Source organism: Sciurus vulgaris (genome assembly GCF_902686455.1).
Source record: "Sciurus vulgaris genome assembly, chromosome: 3".
NCBI classification, from domain to species: Eukaryota; Metazoa; Chordata; class Mammalia; order Rodentia; family Sciuridae; genus Sciurus; species Sciurus vulgaris.
In genome coordinates this window covers 16,982,342-17,003,979 of record NC_136463.1, presented here as the reverse complement: position 1 = coordinate 17,003,979, position 21,638 = coordinate 16,982,342, and the positions used below count along the sequence as shown (strand labels likewise).

The 21,638-nt window shown below is 35.5% G+C and overlaps 1 protein-coding gene across 1 annotated transcript in view; it reads left to right on the top strand.

The window, feature by feature from the left end:
- EFCAB3 (EF-hand calcium binding domain 3) overlaps positions 1-21,638 on the top strand; it is a 483,726-nt gene that overhangs the window by 33,664 nt on the left and 428,424 nt on the right. Inside the window, exons 7-13 of the mRNA XM_079134930.1 lie at positions 5,161-5,265; positions 7,631-7,729; positions 12,936-12,989; positions 13,724-13,828; positions 14,974-15,078; positions 17,617-17,676; positions 19,471-19,575. Coding sequence (XP_078991056.1) covers positions 5,161-5,265; positions 7,631-7,729; positions 12,936-12,989; positions 13,724-13,828; positions 14,974-15,078; positions 17,617-17,676; positions 19,471-19,575 — 633 coding nt within the window. The remainder of the gene's footprint in view (positions 1-5,160; positions 5,266-7,630; positions 7,730-12,935; positions 12,990-13,723; positions 13,829-14,973; positions 15,079-17,616; positions 17,677-19,470; positions 19,576-21,638) is intronic.

The following is a 21,638-nucleotide window of genomic DNA, read 5'->3' as shown; positions in this document are numbered from 1 at the left end:
ACTCTTAGTTGAGTGCTGCTCTTGAGGAAATTTAATCACTGATACTTCTAGCCTGCCCCAAACATGCTGAGTACCTGCCTACATCCAGGAAAAAGACCACCAGATAGTCATATGTGCTTGTAGTAATGTATTAGCAGCATATGGGGGACTAGTAAATGACGAGGGAACAGGGGTAGGAAATTGATAACTTTTGCCCTTGATCATCTTAAGCTGGAATTGCTATTGAATATGTGTTGAGTCCATTTGGGCCTCTATAACAAAATAGTCAGCTTTTCATCACAGTGACAAAAATACCTGAGAAGAACAACTTAGAGGAGGAAAATTTTATTTTGACTCACAGTTTCAGAAGTCTCAATCCATGGTTATCCAGCTCCATTGCTCTGGGCCTGATGTGAGGCAGAACATCACTGCAAAAGGGCATGGCAGAGAGAATCTGCCAAGCTCATGGCAGACAGGAAGCAAAGCGGGGTGGGGACAGATAGAGCCAAGAGATAGGGACGAGATGCAGTCCTCAAGGTCATACCTCCAGTGACCTATTCCTCCAGTCATGCCCCATCTGCCTATAGTTACCACCTAGCAATCCACTCATTTAATCTATCAAATGGATTTATCTACTAATCAGGCCACATTTCTCATAATCTCGTTATTTCACCTCTAAACATTTCTACATTGCCTAATCCATGAACTTTTGGGGGGATACCTCATATCCAAACCATAATAATACCTGAGACTGGGTAATTTAAAGATAATGGAAATTCGTTTCTCACAATTCTGGAGGCTAGGAAGTCTAAGATCAAGACCCCAAAAGATTCGGTGTCTGATAAGGGCTTGTTCTCTCCTTATTGCTGTATCCTTACATGGTAGAAAGGGTCAAAGAGGGAAACTTGCTTTCTCATAAGGACAGCTCTTTTATCAGAACAACAATTCCAACGTTGAAGGTGTTTTTGTTTTTGTTTTTTTGTTCTGTGGTGCTGGAGATTGAACCCAAAGCCTCATGCATGCTAGGCCAGCATTGAGATATACTCCAGCCCCCAGCCTTGAATGTGGAGCTCTCGTGACCTAATCGCCTCCAAGAGGCCCTACCTTTTAATACCATCACCTTGGGGGTTAAGTCCATAGCAATATGGATAAACACCATTTTAATTATTTAGAATAATAATTGTTAATTTATCATCTAACATTCTTATTTTTTTAAAAGGATAATAGATGGATATAAATGATTTACAGAATATTTTAGGAAGCTTGGGGAAAACCTCATCAGTCATTTCTGGAAGCTGCTGAAAATGCTTGCTAGTTACTGATGAGACATTTAGGGTCCCTGCGAGACTTTCACAGGAACTTAATTTTGTCAATTTTCAGAGTGATATACGTGTCTTCTAGTTTATATAAAACTATTTCACACATTTAGATTTTAGTTCACCTTATAAAATCTCAGCTATTACAGCCTGCCATTAGGGATAAGGAAAGGCCTTAAAGTTCCCAATAGACCTCAGGAGGATTGTATAAATATGATAATATTAAGAGATATAGTTCTTCCCAGTGCCCAACTTTATTCATGATTCAAAGAATACTAATAAACACAAGAAATGAATGAAATTTTCTTTAGTTGGAAAAACCTGAAACTGGTAAGACACTGTTTCTCAAAATGACCTTTTGTTCCTGAGTTAGGATGTACTTGGGTTTCAGATTTAATTCTGAGCTTTATATGTGGAGTCACTGATTATACAAAGAGGGTCAGTTTGATTAGGGAACATTTTGATTATGCCCTTCTAAATTTGTGAATTCCCAGTAGGTGCTTCCCTCTTTCCAAGTCTTTTTTTTTTTTTTTTTTTTCTTTTTGGTACAGGGGATTGAACGCAAGGGTGCTTAACCACTGAGCTACATCCCCAGACTTTTTTTTATCTTTTATTTTGAGACAGAGTCTTGCTAAGTTGCTCAAGGATTTACCAAGTTGCTGAGGATAGCTTTGAACTCACAACTCTCCTGCCTTGGCTTCCTGAGTTGCTGGGATTACAGGTGTGCTCCACCTTATCTTGTCATGGATAGGGTAGTTTAATTTTGTTAAGATGTCAATACTACCCAAAGCAATCTACAGACAAAAAAATACCTATCAAACTTCCAGTGACTTTTTTTTTCAGAAATGGAAAAGAATTCTCAAATTCATATGGAATTGTTGGGGAGGGGGCACTGAATATCCAAAATATTCTTGAGAAAGAAGTATGAAGTTGAAGGACACATTTTCCAATTTCAAACTTACCTGCAAGAGCCAAGTAATTAAAACAGTATGTGGTCAGATACATATCTTATGATACTGGCATGAAGATGGATATATACACCAATGGAATAGTATTTAGAGTCCAGATAAAACCATACACAGTAGCCAATTGATTTTCATAAATGTTAGGTCCATTCAACAGGAAAAGAATAGTCTCTTTAATAAATGGCACTGGGACAACTGGATTTTCACGTGCAAGGGAATGAAGTTGTATTTCTACCTCAGACCATATATACAGATTAACTTAGAATAGATCAATGACCTAAAAATAAGAGCTAAACCATAAAACTCTTAGGCAAAAACATAAAGTTAAAAGAAAAATCTTCTTGACTGGATTTTGTAGTAGATTTTTAGATGTGACACCCAAAAGTCAAGAAAGAAAACAGATAATTTGTACTTCATCAAAAGTAAAAATTTTGTGTATCAAGGTACATTACCAAGAAAGTAAAAAGACATTCAATAGAAAGGGAGAAAATATTTGCAAATTATACATCTGATACTGTTCTAATATTCAGAATATGTGTAAAGAATTTTCATAACTCAACAAAAATTAAAATCTAACTTATAATAATAATCTAACTCAATCTAATTATAAAATGGGCAAAAGACTAGAATAACTATTTCTCCAAAGAAGATATACAAATGGCCAATGAAAATAGATAATCATCATTAGTCATTTGGAAATGCAAACCAAAACGACAATGAGCTACATGCATATTAGGATGGTTAATAAGAAAAGCAAAACAAGACAGAAAATAAGTGTTGACCAGCTTATGGAGAAATTGGAACCTCATACATTGCAGTGGGAATGTAAAATGTTGTAGCCACTGTGGAAAACAGTTTGGCAGTTCCTCAAATAGCTAAACTCGAGTTACCATATGAACCAACAGTTCTGCTCCTAGAAATTCCACCCAAAATGATTGAAAACAAAAATGCAGGGGGCTGGGCTGGGGTTGTGGCTCAGTGGCAGAGCACTTGCCTAGCACATGTGAGGCACTGGAATTGATTCTCAGCACTGCATATAAGTAAATAAATAAACTAAAGGTCCATTGCCAACTAAAAAAAAAAATATATATATATATATATTAAAAAAGTTTTTAAAAAGAATGCAAACAGATATACTGTTTACTAATATTCATTATAGTATTATTCACAGTAGCCAAATATAAATAACCTAAGCACCCATCTACAGATTATTAAATAAACAGAATGTGGTATACAATAGAATGTGGTACAATAAAACTGTGTTCATCCATAAAAAGGAATAAAGTTGTGATACATAGTACAGCTTGAATGGCAAAACATTATGTCAAATAATATGAGTCAGACACAAAAGGACTGATATTGAATGATTTCATTTATAAGAAATATATAAAATAGGAAAATTCATAGGGACTGAACAGAGATTTGAGAATACCAGGGAATGGAAAGAGGAAGGAAGGGACTATTACTTAATGGGATGATGAAAAAGTTTTGCAAATAACGTTGGTGCTTGCACAACATTGTGAATGTTTTTAATGACACTGAATTGTACACTAGAAAAATGGCTGATTAGAATGACAAATACTATGAATATATAATACAATATTATTAGTACAAAGAATTAAGAACTAAAATATAAAATGTAAAGCTATAAAACTTTTAGAAGAGTACTGTAGGAGGAAATATTTGGGATCTAGCAGAATTCTTATTGGTACTAAGTAATGATCCATTAAAGGAAAAATTTGATTAATTGGATGTCTTCTAAATTAAAAAATTTTACTCGAAATGATCCTTTTTGAGACAATGAAAGGCAAATTGTAGAGTGGAAAAATATTTAAAATTGAATATTTGATAAGGGATCCATATACAGCATATATACTCTTTTTAGTATGTGTATTTTTTAGTTGTCGATGGACATAACACCTTTATTTATTTATTTTTATGTGTTGCTGAGGCTCAAACCCAGTGCCTCATACATACTAGTCAAGTACCCTACCACTGAGCTACAATCCCAGCCTGCATATATGCTCTTAAGACTGAAAATCTTTTAAAAGCAATCCAATTAGAAAATGGGGAAAATACATAAACAGATATTTCACCAAATGGAAAACAGATTCATGAATAGGTATTTAACATCATTTGCCACCAGGAAATTGACAATAAACCATAGTAAGATATCCATGTAGTCCTATTAGAATGGCTGAAATATAAAAATTGTGATACCATATGCTGGTAAAGATCTGGAGGAACTAAATTTTTCATGCTTTGCTGGTGGATATATAAAATGGTACAGCCACTCTGGATTAGGATTTAAGAATTTCTCTAAAAACTGAACATATGGCCGTTATCAAATTTAGGTCCTTTGGCCCGGAGTAGGTAGAAATTGTAACTGTACCTGAAAAGAACTTAAGCACAGGCTTTTTAGGGGCTTCTGTCAGAGCCAGAAGGGAGAAAGCACTGAATAAGAGAGTAAGGCTGACTCAAGCAAAGGAGGATGGCGTCTGTCAGGTAGGCAGGGGCTCTCCCTCTTGGCGTCATCACATGTAGAGGTGGAATTTTAGTTGTCCCTGCACTAGTCTTCTTCCTGCTTCTTCATACACTGCATGTCTCATTACTACTTTCCACCTAGGGGTGTGTGGCTTACTATGCTAATAAGGTAAAGGTAACTGATGTTGCTAAGGCAGAAGTGTACTCATAATAGTAAGTGTTCTTTTGCTTTGCCTGTCATTCACAGGTTATACTAGAATTAAGGTGAAAGTCTTTGAAGACCCAATGGCCTACCTGCTGGGTCAGATCTCTGTTCAATTAGCAGTTGAATGCTGTGCTGTGTAGGTATACTTTTTTATAAAACCAAGACATCACTTACAGTATTTCTAAAAGCCCTCATTTCTTTTTCTTTGAAGGAGGAGAGGTTGATGTAAATGACATGATAAAAGTTCCAGGAGACAGAGGGATAGAACCTAAAGATAAGGAACCCCAGGAGTTGTTGAATAACCTGCCAATTGATGGTAAGAATATCAAGTCACATATTCCTTTAGAGGAATTTTTATGTCCACTTATAAGAATTTTTGTAATGATTCCCTAAGTGAAAGATTGTCCAAAGAAACTTAGAAGGCATTACTGTTAAAACTTTATATTAAGAAAAAATGCCAAGTGTATCATCTCACTTTTAGTTTGAGAACCAGTTGACTCTTTAGCCAGAAATCCTATGAATGAGAAATGCTAGCTATTATTCTTGAATCCATTGAAAAATCCCCAAATTTAAAATGAGAACTAAGAGGAAAAGAAAGGCATGGAAAAGTATTAGAATGGAAAGAAATTACAAAAAAGAAATGGGAGTGCAGGGCAGGGTTCAGCATGCTCGGGCCCCAGTTGTAAATGTGGGTGCCAGTGAATGGAAGGAGTGGCCTTGTTAAGAGATTTTTTCATTTCATATTTTTAAGAAAATTAATGAGAATAAACTTATACTTTGTAGAGAAATGTGAAGTCTGATTTTGTGAAATGGCCTCTGAACTGCTTTAATAAATTCACATAACACTTTGGTGACAACTGATCTGTGTCTTTCTTACATCTGATAAATGAACTATCACAATAGGTTGGTGGATGATATGAAGGTTTTTAAAGATGAGTGAAAGATATAAGACACTACATTGTCATCCTTGACACTCTTCACATATTGATATGTCATAGTTATGCTTTTTATAATCTATCTGTAATTCTACAGATATTCTACAGATATTTTTAGGAGCGAGTTTCATAATTTACTGAAAACTTGCAATCTGTAGCAAAGAATAAACAAAATCTAATCTAAGAGTGGTTAGCAAACAGCAATTAGTATTGGCTAAGGAATTTCATTCAGAAAAGAAAAATTTCTTTGGATATCAAATAAGAAAAATCAGTCTTATTAGTTAGAATGTGAAATTTGTTGTTCCCACTGCTGTATTTCATTGAGCAACTCCTTGGTCTTCTATAAAACTTTCTGCTATGTGTACTAATCAGAAGAAGAGCTTTTGTTCTAACTATGATGGAACATCTTTTAACTATTTCAACAAAGTACATTTAGCCATGATCTTTGTGCTAAAACCAAAAAACATAATACATAGAAATTAGTAGTTTAGGCACATTTAAGAGTTACTCAGTATTGGACTTACTCCTCTCAGTTTCCTAGGGAAGGCATAATCAATATCAATAAAGTATACATGGAAAACATAAGTTTGAATTTCATAGAAAAGGAATTTAAATATCTCAGTAGAACTTGTAATTACTAAGAGTTTTTCTTTTTTCAGTACTGGAATTGAACCTGAACTCAGGAGCATTGAGCTACATCCCCAGTCCTTTCTCTTTTGAGACAGTCTTGCTACATTGCTGAGGGCCTCCCTAAGTTGCCTAGGCAGGTTTCAAACTTGGAATCCTTCTGTCTCAGACTTCCTAGCTGCTGCAATTACAGGCATGAGCCACCACACCCAGCACAATTAAACATTTAATATAGCATTGAGCCACTCAAGAGGTTGAATCTGGCACCTTAAAAAGATATTTTAAAAACTCACAAAAGTACCCAGCTCTAAATACAAATAAATGCTATCTTATAAAGCAACTTCCTTCACTGTAAATCATAAGTAGTTCTGCAGTTTCCAAAGACCACGGAAGGCCAGAAAAGAGAAAAGAAAAATTAGGGACAGTTTGTTAGGAATAAGATGAAAAAAAAAATAAGGTAGAAAATCAAATTAAGGGATGTACAGCAAACATTGAAATGAAGAATTAACAATTACTCAGCAGAAAAAAAAATCTGGGGGTTCAGACAAATGAGAACAACTCATTATTGTTTAGAAAAATGAAATCTGTGGTCTCCAGCTCTATATGATAAACTGCTTTGCTGCATTTTGCCATCTCAGGTTGTCCCCAAAATAAGGTGAAAGGAAATCACTTTTAGTTAACGTACTTAATTTTTCTGAACACATTAGAAAAGTAAGTCTTGATGATCCTATAAAACTGTTAAATGAGCTGGGCATGATGGCAGACACCTGTAATCCCAGCTATTTGGAAGACTGAGGCAGAAGGAATGCAAGTTTGAACCTTCCTGGGCAATTTAGTGAGGCCCTGTCTCAAAAATAAAATAAAAACAGCTGGTTATAGATCAGCAGTAGAATGCTTGCCTAGCATGCCTGAGGCCTTGGGTTCAATCCTCAGTACTGTGAACATTTTTTTTTAAAATAAGGTAAAATATATGATAATATAAAGACATGAGCTATATTTTAACTCTTTTATAGCAATAACATTATTATTAAATGTTATTAAGTTAATAATATATAGATATGAATGTATTTTTAATATTTTGGAAACATTCGATCTTTTTTTCCCTACTGCTTTCTTAAGAAGGGAAGGTTAATGTGAGTAATTTGGACAGCATTCTGAGAAAAATGGGAATTACGCTCACAGAAAAGGAACTGGAAAGGATGACAAAAAACCTTGAAAGTGAGTATTGTAGAAATGACTGTGGCTTTGAACTGTTTGTATTTGGGAACATGAATATGAGAATTTCTAAAACTAATGACTTTGGTACCCAAAAGATATTTTATAGATCTTAGGAAAGAATTTATTCCTAATGCAAAAGTAAGTCCTTTGTTTTTTTGTTTTTTTGGGACTTGGGAGGGGGTGATGTAGGAGGACAAAAGGGTGACAGCTAAAGGGTACAAGTTTTCTTTTGGGGGTGATGAAAATTTTATAAGATTAAGCCAGGCCTGATAGCTCAGGAGGCTGAGGCAGGAGGATCACAAGTTTGAGGCCAGCCTCAGCAACTTAATGAGACCCTTTCTCAAAGTAAAAAAAATTTTAAAAAGGATATAGTTGAGCGGGAAAGTGCCCTTCTAAACATATTTTAAAAACAATTAATTGTATACTGGTATATGACTATATCTCAATAAAGTTGTTTTTAAAAGTTTCCTCTAGATGGATAATTGCTTAACTAGATAGAAGCACAAGAAACTTCCCAGGGTGACAGAAATGTTCTTCTTGCTGTTTTGGACAGAGGTTCCAAGGTTCCATGCAAATGCCCAAACTCAAAAATAAAGACTAAAATATCTGCATTTTATTGTATATCATTTAACATATCAATTTTTAAAATTTCAGTCAAAGGTCATATTTTTATTTCATCCGATTCAATCACTCAATATCTGATACAATTTAAAACAACTGAATGTTTTAAATTGTTTTTATTTTTATTGGTATACATTAATTATACAGAATAGAGGGTTTCATTGTAGCATATTCAGACACGTACATAACATAATTTGATCAATTTCACTTTCTAGTACTTATCCTTGCCTTTTACTTCCTCTACTGTACTTGTATCCCTTATATTTTAATTAATTCTAATAACACCAAATATTGTACAAGGATGTGGAGGAACTTTTTTTCCCAAGATTATTTTCACTATTTTAGATCTTTGGTATTTCTATATAAATTCTTAGAATCACTTTACAAATTTCTTTAAAAGTAATGATATAATTTTGATACAGTTAGTATTATATCTAAATTTATTTTGGGAGAATGAATATCTTGAGATGTCGAGATGGTATGCCTCTATAGATTAACTTGGGAAGAATGGACAGCTCAGAAACAATGAGAATGGATATCTTAACAAACAGTATATATTTCTCTTTCTGTCTTTCATTTCAGTAACATTTTATAGTTTTCAGTGCAGAGGGCTTGGAAATTTGAGGAGGATTTACTTCCAATTATCTTTTGTATGCTATTGGTTTTTCAACACTGTATTTATCCAATTCTTGACTGCTAGCATATAGAAATAGACTTTTATATTGATCTTGTATACCACAGCTTTATTAAATTCACCTATCAGTTTAGGTAGTTTAAAAAATAGATTCCATGTGGTTTTCTGCTTACAAAATCATGTTTTCTGCAAATGATGGCATTTTCTCTTCCTCCTTTCCAGTAGTATAGTTCTCTCTCTCTCTCTCTCTCTCTCTCTCTCTCTCTCTCTCTCTCTCTCTCTCTCTCTCTCTCTCTCTCCCTCTCTCTCTCTCTCCCTCTCTCCACCTGCCCCGTTGCCTTGGTTAGGATCTAGTACATGACTAATAGAAGAGATGAGATAGTAGATGGTATTTTATTCGCTCCCAATCTTAGGGAAAAGGAATTTAATGTTTCACCACTGAGTATCTTGTTAGTTACAGTATTTTTGTAGATGTATTATTACAGGATTCTTACACAGGAAGATGGGATACCAAGGCTTTTAGCAGGAATCAGTGTTTATTGGTGCTGGCCCTGGCTCAGCAGATTCGCTTCTAAAGGCTGGGGGCATCTGGGGCATTGCCTTATATGTCCTATGTTAGTTTCCTTTACATGGTAGCCCCTTTGTCTCCCATACATCGTAACATCCATTTTGATAAAGTATTCTGTTACAAAGTTGTGACAGAGTTACATATAAGCACATGGATACTAACTGTGCCACATGGTCTTGTCCTTTATATTAGGAGAGCCCTTTGTTCTGGGAGGGCTGTTACCACATTCCCCTCTTTGATGCTCAGATCCTCCCAGCAGAGAGCATCATCATGATTCAAGGGCTTATGTTTCTATAACATCAGACACATATGGCCATCTTTCTTTCAATTATAGCTTCCATGAGACTGAAGATAGACCTTACAACAGGGGTAACAGGCAAGGTAGAAGTAAGCAAGCCCCCAGTATTAAAACTACAACACCTATAAGAGTTTTTAATTTCCCAAAATTTGAAAACCATCCTCTAAATAATTCCCCAGGCATTCCAACCTTTCCAGGTATGGGCTGGGATGTGAATGACCTTTTATTTTAATCCAGTCTGTTGGTTCCTGAGACTGTTCCCTGGTAGGAGAAATGGGTATGATAAGATAGGGTTGTGTTGATACCATGGCCTGATGAGTCATGAGGTATGAGTCACAAGGGGCTCAAGTCCACAAATGGGAGCCAGATCAATGCAACCAATAGTGACAAAGCATCCTGTCAAAGGAGGGGAAGGACTGCTAATAGAAATGTTTTAACCCAGTGGCAGTCAGCTGGAGCAGTTTCTGCTAATCCTATGGTGAAAACCAAGGCTAAGACAGTGACAATAGAGAGAGATGAGGAGTGCCAAGGCATTACAGTAAGGAAGCCAACACTGAACAACAGTAACAGTCCATTTATCTTGGCAGGTGACTGATTCTTCAAGTTTCTTCTGTGTGTAGATTAGTCACCTTACAACGTGACTAAAGCAGGGCTGTTGTCCTCATGGGTCTCCTGGGATGTGGCTCACTTGTTTCAGATGGTCTACTTGTATAGTGTAGCAGGATTGGGAATGTACTCCCAGTCATGAGAAGCTGTATCTACTCTGCTGTGATGAATCCAGGGGACCACCTTGGCCACCTTTACTGCAATAGAGCTGGATAAAGTGACAGTAAACAGACCCTCGAAAGAGGCTTTAGGGGTTGGACATTCCATTCTTTTATCTATACAGCATCTCCTGGTTTAAAGGGGGTGAACATCTGTTGTCAAGCTCACAGGTAGCCATTCCCTAACCCAGTGGTGTGTAGTGTCAGGGTTGAGCCAAAAGCTTGCATCTACTGTCTCAGAGTAATGTTGCCCAGTTCTTCTAGATCTCTTCTTATAACCTTGTAATGGTAGGAAAGCTTCCATAAAGAATCTTAAAAGGGGAGGCCCCTGTCTAGTAGAGCAAGACCTAATCCTCAACAGAGCAATTGGCAACACTTGGTCTCATTATAGGTGGGTTTCCTGACAGTTTATTTAGTGGTTCAGAGTTTGGCTTATTCTCTCCACATTTCCAGAGCTCTGGGGATGGTATGGAGTATGTAACTTCTGTCATTTTCAACTTCTTTGTCACCAATTGTACCACCTCAGCCATGAACACTGGCCCATGTATGACTGTGCTTACTCTCCTGTCAGTGTGTAAGACCAAACTGAACAGAATTGACCTTGTTCCTATCTACTGTTAAGAATCTACTGAGATTCCTCAGGGGGTTACTCTTGGGGAGTAGTGAGAAGCCTCTTAGCTCTTCTAGCTTCTTCTACCATCTGACAGGATGGGTCCAGGTCTTGCTGTTCATGTGTGGCTTCCCTTGGAATCATTAGGGACATTTTCCTCTCCAATGGCCCTCATTTTTGCAGCATGTGCACTGGTTGGCTTCTGGCTCACTAGGGTCCCTTTGATCCCCTTATTGGGAGTTCAGAATGACTTACCAGAGATGCAAGGCACATAGAGGGTCTCATTGTTCCCTGATTCTGGCTATTTTAAAGGTCAAGTTCCAAATTATTGAATGCATTTTCCTTGGCCCTTTTCCTTCCTTAACACCCAGCAGGCAAGTTTCACAAGTCTTAGAGTAGTAGTAGTGGGTTTAACTTTAATGTCTATAATTTTACAGTTACCTAACCCTTTCATTTAATTGGGTTTAGTATTGATACTGGAAGTCAGTCTTATATCATGTCTACCCTATAGGTAATGGCTTTTTTTTTAAATCTCAAATTAACTCAGGTTGTTATATTAGAAGTTGTACTTCTGCAAACCTCTAACAGCAGTTATAAACTTTATAAGAAAAACATAAAATGGAATTAATAAGAGCAAAAACATAGTTTGTATAATAGCTATGAACCAAGAAACATAATTTTTATAATCCCAAACTGTTTTTATATATATATATATATATATATGTATATATCATATCCCCTATATCCCCTATTTAGTTTAAGATCACATAATCTTTACAACAAAAACCTATCTTTTGAACTAATCTTTAAATGAACTCAAGTCTAGCTTCCTTTGAAGTCATCCTAACATGGGATAAGGTGAGAGGCAGAGTCTACGCTTACTTTGGGCTCAGCCCATCTCATTCAGTCACCATTCACTTGCATTCAAACAGTGTCTCCAGCCTGCTGCCCAGTACCTTACTTAGAATTGCAGCTCTTTCTCATGCAGTTGAAACTACTTGGGTAACTCTGGGTGTTGATCAGGCTTTCCTTCTGCCACTTAGTGGCAGTCTACCTTTTGAAGCTGGATTTATACTTGTCTGACAGTCAGTGCTCTCTGCACTGGTTCTTGGGCCCCACTGGGTTGCTTTGTGCTCCCAAGATTCTTGCTCTGGCATGCTGGGAGGGCTAGTCTTCTCTGGATTAATTGGTCTGCTGTTGCCAGCTGAGGTCACCTTCCCCAGTCCCAGGTCCTACATGCCAGCAACATGGGAGGTAAAATTACCATCTCTGAATCCTGGAAAACCTCAAGAAATGTGGGATTCTCACACAGAGAGACAAGACACTAAGGTTTTTAGCAGGAAGCAGCATTTATTAGTGCTGGCACTGGCTCAGCAGATTTGTATCCAAAGGCTGAGCCCCCAATGCAGCTGGGGCATTGCCTTATATGCCCTGTTAGTTTCCTTTATGTATTAGCCCCCTTGTTTCTCATATATGGTAACAACCATTTTTGATTAGGTATTCTATGATACAGAGTTGTAAAAACATTGTGACAGAGTTGCACATGAGCACATAGATACTTACTTGTCAGGTTGTTTTGTCCTTTATAGGAGAGCCCTTTGTTCTGGGAGGGCTGTTACCACAATTCAGCTAGATGCCATTTTAAAATTTAGCTAATATTTTTTCTAAGAATCATTTTCATTGTATCTCTCAATTATGACTTTTCTAATAGCTGAAAAGAAGATTGATCTCAATAAATTAATGGATGCAGTGAAAGCTGAAACAGGTTAGTGAGAAAATGCTGCGAATCTAAGATCTTAATTCTCTACGCTACTTTTAGTGAGCTATTCCCGTTATTCATTAATTATTCTCTTTAACATTTGCATTATGGAAATTTTTTATTTAATATCCTAGATCTTGGCTATAAGTTGTCTACACTGAGCCATAAAACTTTAGTGGAATGTTATGAGGAAATTTTCTTTACTCTGTGGAGGTTTTACCAGTGCTGCTCTTCTTCATGCATAATTACAGAGAAGCATTATCTGGGATTAAAAAAAAATAAATGGTGAAGTAAACATAAGTAAAGACCTTAATACCACCGACCATTAGTTGAGAACAGATAAATATTAATGAAAATAAAGCTAACATTTACTGAAAAAATATAAAACAGGATATCTCATAAAGTAATGAAAAAGATGGAATCTACCTACCATCACTAAACAATATAATGTATACACACACACACACAACATACACATACATGTATTGCCTATTGCCATCATTTTTATTATCCCAATTTACTAGGGACAAAAAAACCAGATTAAGTTTCTATGATGCCTACTGATGCAGGTGGGTAAGTCACACTGTGTATGTTGCTCATATGGCATTTGATCCTAGATAAGCATAAAAGTTTGTGTGTGTGTTTATATATGCATACATATGTGTGTTTACATTTGTAGTTTTTAGATCCTTCTCATAATTCTCATATACCTGTATTTTTTACCTTTATATCTTTTGAAGGCAAAGAGCTTATTGTTAGTGATGCAAAAAATGTCCTTCAAAATATGGGCATAGAGCCCACACCTGAAGGAAGCCTGGAGTTTATGAATAATTTGCTGGTTAATGGTAAGCATTTAAATAACAATTTAGAAGTTAGGAGAATTTAGAGTTGTGAATCTTCTTGTGGGAATGTCCATAAATTGTCTTATAAATTACCTTTTATTTGATAGCAAATTTTTAAAAAGGAAAGGCTTTCCAAAAATGGTTAGAATACATTGTTAGTTCTACTGTTGGAGTAAAGCTCAACTGTGTTATGCAATAGTTTGTAAATAATCTCTTCTGTTAGTCATTAATTCTGCCATCAGAACAAAGAATTGCCTATTCTTTCTTTATAGACCAGTGATAAGGCTAGGAGGACTGAGAAAATAAATCAAATGGAGGTGAACTAAAAGGGAAAAGGGAAGACTTAAAGAAAGAACAGGGAAAATTAAGAATAGGGGAAGTGAGTAGGTACAGAGGCTTCACTAAGAACTTTTTCCATTCTCTAATTTTATTATTTGAGATTAAATCACAAATTATTTAGGGCAATTGATAGTCTGGCATTCTGAAATTATGACTTTTAAAGTGAGTTAGTGAATCTCAAGAGACCTGATTTGTACTTTTCTTGCAGATAATGGAAAAGTCTATCAAGAGAGATCAATGGATGGTGTAGAATCCCTTAGAGGTGAGTGAAATGTACAAAGGAAAGGTGGATAAGTGTGAGGTCATCTTGTTTTGGGTTTATGTGATTTTCAAATCATTAAATTGTGATTTCTGCCACCACTGCCTATATTATGATACTGCATACATGTTTCTTTTAGAGCTCTGAATGCATTTCTACAGACAGGCATGTGTCTTTCATGGCAGAGAGCAGTCCTGTACTCCTGAGAGTTTCCAATTTTGGCAGTAAAGAAATAAAAACTGATCAGAAATTTTAGTGAGTTGAGACATGTGATCTAGGAATTAAGAAAATGAAAGCAAACACTATTTCTTGGTCAGAGTCTTAGATTTGTTGTCTTTTGAACTGTGAATTGCTAAGCAGTTACTCAAATGGTTAAAACCAAGTCAGGGGAAAATAGTCTAGTTCTAATTCTGATATTGATATTTCTGATACATTTGAATAGACTCATTGAGCCTTAGTCTTTGGGCATTATAATCATCATACCTGACAATAATGCTTGCAAATAATATATGGTAATTATATTTTGCTCATATTTTTCTTTTTTCTAAAGGAGGAATTGTTGATGTTAATAAACTGAACACTGTTATGCAAAACATGAAGAAGGCGCTCACAGAAAATGAAAAAAGTGACCTTAGGCAAAACCTGCCAGGTGTTGGTAAGCAGTGAAGCTAGAAGTGCAGTGCTCATTACTGTCCGAGAGTACGAACTCTTTACACAAGGACCTCTAGAAATAGTATTTTACCCTAAAATACTACCAAAGACTGAAAATAATTTGTTATTTTCTCACCTATCCCATCCATTTACATTAGAAAAGAGAGAGAAAGAAAAGAAAGAAAAATGTGAGATATGTTCTTATTCTATAGACAACAGCAGAGCCCATCAGCTACCATGAATATTATGTTTCATAAAACATGCAGACCAGAATGAACCGCACTGTCCTTCTGCCTATACAGTTGTTTAGATTCTGTGCTCTTGGGGCAGACTTTATGATCTAAGGCCTACTCACAAGTTTCACTTTCCCTTTGATAAATTGGAGTTGAACTTTTAGTGAATACTAAAATAGGGCTTAAATGCACTGAACATGAAACAATCCTAAAGTAAATTTAGAAATGAATGATGTTAACCTGGATAAAATTTCAGTAGATCTAAAAAGTATGTACCCAAATAGTCCCTAACTGCCTGCTAAATAAGTCAGTTCTAGGTCATCTTACTCAGCTGATATTCAGTTACATCATCGTCTATCTTTTTTCTCTTGTGCATAATAGACATTTTGTAATAAATATCTTAATTATTACTTCATTTTCTGTTCTATACTTCTGATCTACCTCTAAAGAACATGTAGTGTACTATATGAGTTTATCTTCTTAGTAGCTTTTAATTCCTCTGGAATGATTTTAAAAAGTGAAGCTACATGGAGAGCTGATAAGAAAGATGAAACTACATGTGGAGTCACCAACTTTAATCCTAGAAAAACATACTTTTGTTAGCTGCATGGGCCCACCCACAGTTTTATGGGTATGTAACTCTTATTTGTGTTGCTTCTAGGGAGCTGAATTTTAGGGAAAGGTTATATAGCTGTATTTAATACTGAGGTTATCCATAGGACTCACTTCATATGATTGATTCATCCTGTTCCTCATTTTAAAAATGTATTATCATTTACTGTCAATTAAGATACATAAATGGTCCCTGGGAAAATGGTATATATTAATTAAAAATGGACATCTGGGAAATAATGGGACTTTTATTACAATGAAATAGTTTTAATCATTGCTTTATGCATTTCCTAGACATCAGAGAATATAACATTGAGATTGAGTCTGAGAAGGAGCCTTCCAAGAGGTTAGAGTTTGGGCCAACATCACCTAAAAAAATGGTTCAGGGCAGTGAATCCTTGAATCTCCCCTCCAGGCCATAGGATCCTGTTAGGATGGAGATGTGGATTTATTGAGGACAGATTTAGCTATCTTAAGATTTCATGTTTCCAAGTATTGCCCAACAGAAGCAGCACATTTTTCCATACTTTCCTGATCTGATATTGATTTTAATATAGACATTATGTTTATGCTAGTCTGCCTCACTACGTGTATAAAAGAAAAACAGAGCTTCTTCTTACTCTAGTTTAGCAAATTATTACGGTTATATTTTCTTTTGCTTTATTTCCTCCTGATCACTTTTCTCATACTAGGTAGACAATCAATAAACATAATAGTCAATAAATAAATATTTTACCAAAGTTCTCTTATGTATCCCATGGCATAAGAGTTATTCTTGTTGATGGAGTTTCTGTTTTAAAACATTTCCCTCTAAAAATTGTGCAAAATTTTGGAATTTATTTTGATCTTCTTTAAAAGAGAAAGCATTTTTCCTGACTATGGTTCTGAAGAGAAATGCCTAGTTGTAAGATAAATTTGCTTAATTAGTTTCCATTTCTAAATTCTATAAATACCTATTGAGAGTCACTAATGTAAATATCTGGTATAAGTGAAAGGAGAGAGGTTGGCCTAAAACATGACTAAAAATTCATTCATGCAATCTAAGGACATAAGTAAGTCTGCTCAGGCCAATGAAAATAGCAGGAACTATTGAATAGAAAACAGTTTTAAAAATAGTTATAACAGTGTAGAATGTGCCAGATACAAATTTTGTTCTTTTTGACTAACAAAGTAATACATTGTTCTTTAAGCTTAAAGAACAAAAAGGAAAGAAAGCAGACCCTATGTAAAGAAGATATATGAATCTCGAAACTCTGGGTCTTCCTTCCCACATCTTCATTTATAACTACAAGGCCAGCAGAGGAGGCAGTTGATATTCCTCACTGACCCTTTTATTGTCAAGTGTGTTGGGACTGAGCCATCCCAGTGGAGGTGCCTACAGTAGGCTGGGCTCCTTGGAGCTATTCTGGCACTACTCACTTTTCTGAGATCAGAACAAATCACTCCCTTGCTCCCACCTTCAACCAAGGTCTTGATGATAAGTTCATCCTTTTGAAAGTGCTATCAGTTAAGGAAACAGCAACTGAACATCTAACTCAAGGTAACCCTTGACTCTGTGCCATTGTCTTTATATTACATTACACATGAACATGATTCTGAATGCCAAGTTCACTCTTTTGTCTGCCATGTGCTTGGCGTACAACAGTTGTGTCAGTAACCAGTAGATATTTATTTGCTGTTTTGTTTTCATTCTCCAGGAATCACTTCCCTGCCACCTTCCAAGAGCCAAGATTCAATAAGCACCAGTGACACGCAAGGTAGGGAAGGTGAAATGAAGAATAGCCATGGTGAGGAAGCATTATTAGAATTGCTGCTGCTGTGGTCTTCCTTGCCATTTAAAATGTTGAGATAGGATAATTTTAGATAGAAAGATGTCTGCACAAATCCATAAGTAAATTTTTAAAAAAAATTTTAGTAAAAATTTGTAATAGCTAAGCTATGAAACCAACCTAGATGCCTATCAACAGATGAATGGATAAAGAAATTGTGGTATACATATACAATGGAATATTACGTGCAATAAAGAAGAATGACTGCATTACATTTGCAGGAATGGGTCTGGAGATAAATACATTATTATGATTCAAGATTAGGCCATGTAGTCATGTACCTTGGCTGTAACTTGGGTATAAATGATGCTATACATGCCTCAGAAAGTATACCCCCAGTAAGAGTACCTCATTAACATCATGAACAACTTATTAAGAGGCTCAGGAAGAAGAGACAGCACCTCTACTTAGTGCCAGGCCAAGGGTGGCCCAAGGGACTTGCCTGCCATGCTGGGTTCACTGATGAATGGCTGGTGGAATGTGAATGTCCTCTGATTCTGGTTTCTCTTTGTATTGCCATATACCTCTTGTTTGTTTTTTCCCCCCTTCCATTCCTTCCTGTCTTCCTCTTCTTTCTTTTTTCCTTCTCTCTTTAAAGAATTTTGTTATTTAAAACAGTTACATTATTTTGGTTGACATATAATGTTTATACATATTTATGAGGTACAGCATGATGTTTTTATTCATGTTACATTGGGTGATCTATTCAGGGTAATTAGCATAATCATTACCTTAAACTTTTAGCATTTCTTTATGGTGAGAGTACTGATACATAATAATTTTGGGGGGCTTCTATTGTTGCTACCTGTTGTTTCTGTTTATTCTCTCTCAGGTTCCTACCTTGTTTCATTCTGTTTGAATGAACTGTGAGCCTCTATTTTCCTTGGGAAATATTTGAAAGGAATCTAAGATGGATTCCTAAGAAGGAATACTTGTCTGCTTCTGCTCAGCATTTGGGCGGGATCAATGTGATGAATGAGATTCTGTGATCTATCTCAGGGAAGTGAACTCAAGCTGCCAATCTATACTGGGATATGCTTGTACTCAGCTTCTAAAGGATTTCTCTCTTTGCTTTCTCTGTTCCAGGGGAAACATCTATCCCCACTTTACCACCACCACCATTTGTAGTCCCCCTGGGATGAGGGTGGGGAAAAGTAGGTTTACTTTTTATTTACTTTTAATCCTTAAGGATCCCAGCCTTATGAGGAAAGTATTTTCTTTGGACAGTTCCAGGTCTTTGGCTTGGTTCACCTATGTTCCTAAACATTCAAATTCAAATTCAGATTCCAAATCAGCAAATGCTACTATAGCACAGTGACAATTCTTTACTTTCTGGTTTCCTGCTTTCCATTAGATTTTGGACTGATAATTAGTTCTTCAGTGGTTCCAAGAAAAAAAAAATATATATATATATTTACATTTTAGTGAAGATTTCAATTGTTTTCAGCAGGAAGGTCAATCTGAATAGTTTAGGCTTCCAAATAACCAGTCACAGATTTTAGTCAGGAGTTGATATATCTAATCTAATTTTACCCACTGCTGTAAATGTTTGAGTAGTTGTCCAACTATCTAAAGTATTTCAATGCTAATTCTAACACCATTATTGACAACCCCCACATATATGAACAAGCTGTGATTTTCCTTATGAGATTGAGAATTATAATGCATAGCGATATCAATGGTCTCTTTAAATTTTTCTCTTATTCTTCTCTTTTTCTCAAGGAGAGATTATTGATGTCAATAAAGTGTATGCTCTTTTGCAAAACATGGGGATGAACCTTGGAGAAGAGGAGATTAACAATCTGATACATAATCTGCCAGTTGAGGGTAAGCATTTAAGATATATTTGTATTGCTCAGCATTCAGAATACCTGCTTATGTAAACGAATCTCTGAAAATACTTATTTGATATTAAAGACAGAAAATATTAAAGGTGACTCAGTCTAAAAGCCAATATGTTTTCGTCTTGACATTAGCAACTTTATTTCAGTCAAAAGTATGTTCAGTGCCGCTGTTAGACCTGGGAAGGATTAGAAAAAGACAATGCTGTTGAGGGAAGGGAAGAGGATACAGAGAATATAAGAAAATTTAATGTGAAAAAGAGAAAAAAAAGAAATAGAACATTGAGAAATTATTAAATTAGATTTCTTTGCCTCAGATTCCCAATGTCATTTATAGGCACATTTAAGAATGCAGAAAGGCTAATGGAGGCCTGAAAGATATGGAACCCATTTCCTTCACCAGGTGAACAGAGTCCTCTAAGTACTCAGAAGGGAAAAGAACCAGGGAGTATTCAGACCTGAATATGCAGAATGCCTGAGTACCCGGTCTTCCTTCTTACATTTCTGTTTATATAAATTCTCACATTCCTGAGCCAAATTCCATGGTCCAAGGACTGTGTTCCCAGACTTCTAACATCCATTAATGAGATAGAGACAAGATTTAAAGTTTAGTTAAGTATTGAATTACAACAAAATTAATTCCAAAACCAAATAAGGAAAGTTAATGATATTAACCTAAGTACATTCCAGCAAGGAATACACACACACACACACACACACACACACACACACACACACAGAATATAACCTGGCCATCTTATAACCTTGCACAAATCAATAACTGGCTTATATTATTAATATTCCTTCTAATTCCATCATCATGTAGTATAAGCTCTGATCCCTAATACATATTTTTGTTATTCTTCAATTTCTAATGCTTTCAATCTACCATAAAGAATATGTAGGTGGTATAATTGCCCATCTCCTTTGTTTGCAATGATGTAACCACTGGGAAAAGTAAGTCGAGATGTAAAACCATCAATTTTTCATAACAGAAAATTATTTTTTAGTTTAAGAGGTCTACCAAAGTTATGATAGAATTGGACTTTTGCCCACATTACTAATAGCAGAATTACGAGGAAAAATGTATAGCTATCATTTGGAAATATCCTCTAGTCTTGCCATGGATTCTACCCTACTCTCATTTTAATATCAATCAAGGCAAATGAAAAAGACTATTAGATAAAAAGGTATACTTAAAACTATGTTGTTTTTTTCTTTTAAATCAGTCAGAATTATTAAATGCATATTATTGAGCTGGTAATCTTAGGAGTTAACATTAAGATTGAGCATGAAATGAAACTCCCTGAAAGACTAGAACTCAGACATAGATCTCCAGTTAAATTGTGGGGACAGAAAGTCATTGAACTTCCCATCCTAGGGCAAAGATTTTCTCATAACGTATATTATTTCAGTAAGGAAGTGTGAATTTGTTAGATAAGGCCAGATTTAGCTGAAATATGACTCAAAGAAGCACATTTGTGTTTTAAATAGCTATTCCTACACATCTTTGTATTTGAAAGTTGCTGGCATCCCTGTGAAACAGACACATTGTTCACTTTTCTAATCTAGCTGGTGTTATTTTATAAATAAATTCTGAAGTGTTCTGCTTCAATAGAAGAAAGAAAGAAAAAAAATAGATTGATTCTTTTGAACCTATTTTAGCAACCAATAGGAACAACTTATATATATTTTTCCAGTCACTGTTCATATACTTGTTATATTCATGTAACATATATACAAACAACATATATACTGTTTGACTTCTAATATAAATCACTACCTGCTTCACATATGTTAATGAATATCTGTTAAACTACCTGGGACATGTATTTAAAATTTTCATGACATAAGGGTCTTTTTTATATATATAGCATCACATAAAGTATATATATATATATATACACACATACACACATACAACATTATAAGAATACATATAGCATATAAAGTATTATATATATAATATATATAATATATATTATATATACATGTGTGTGTGTGTGTGTGTGTGTATGTATTTGGTACTGAGGATTTAACCCAGGGGTG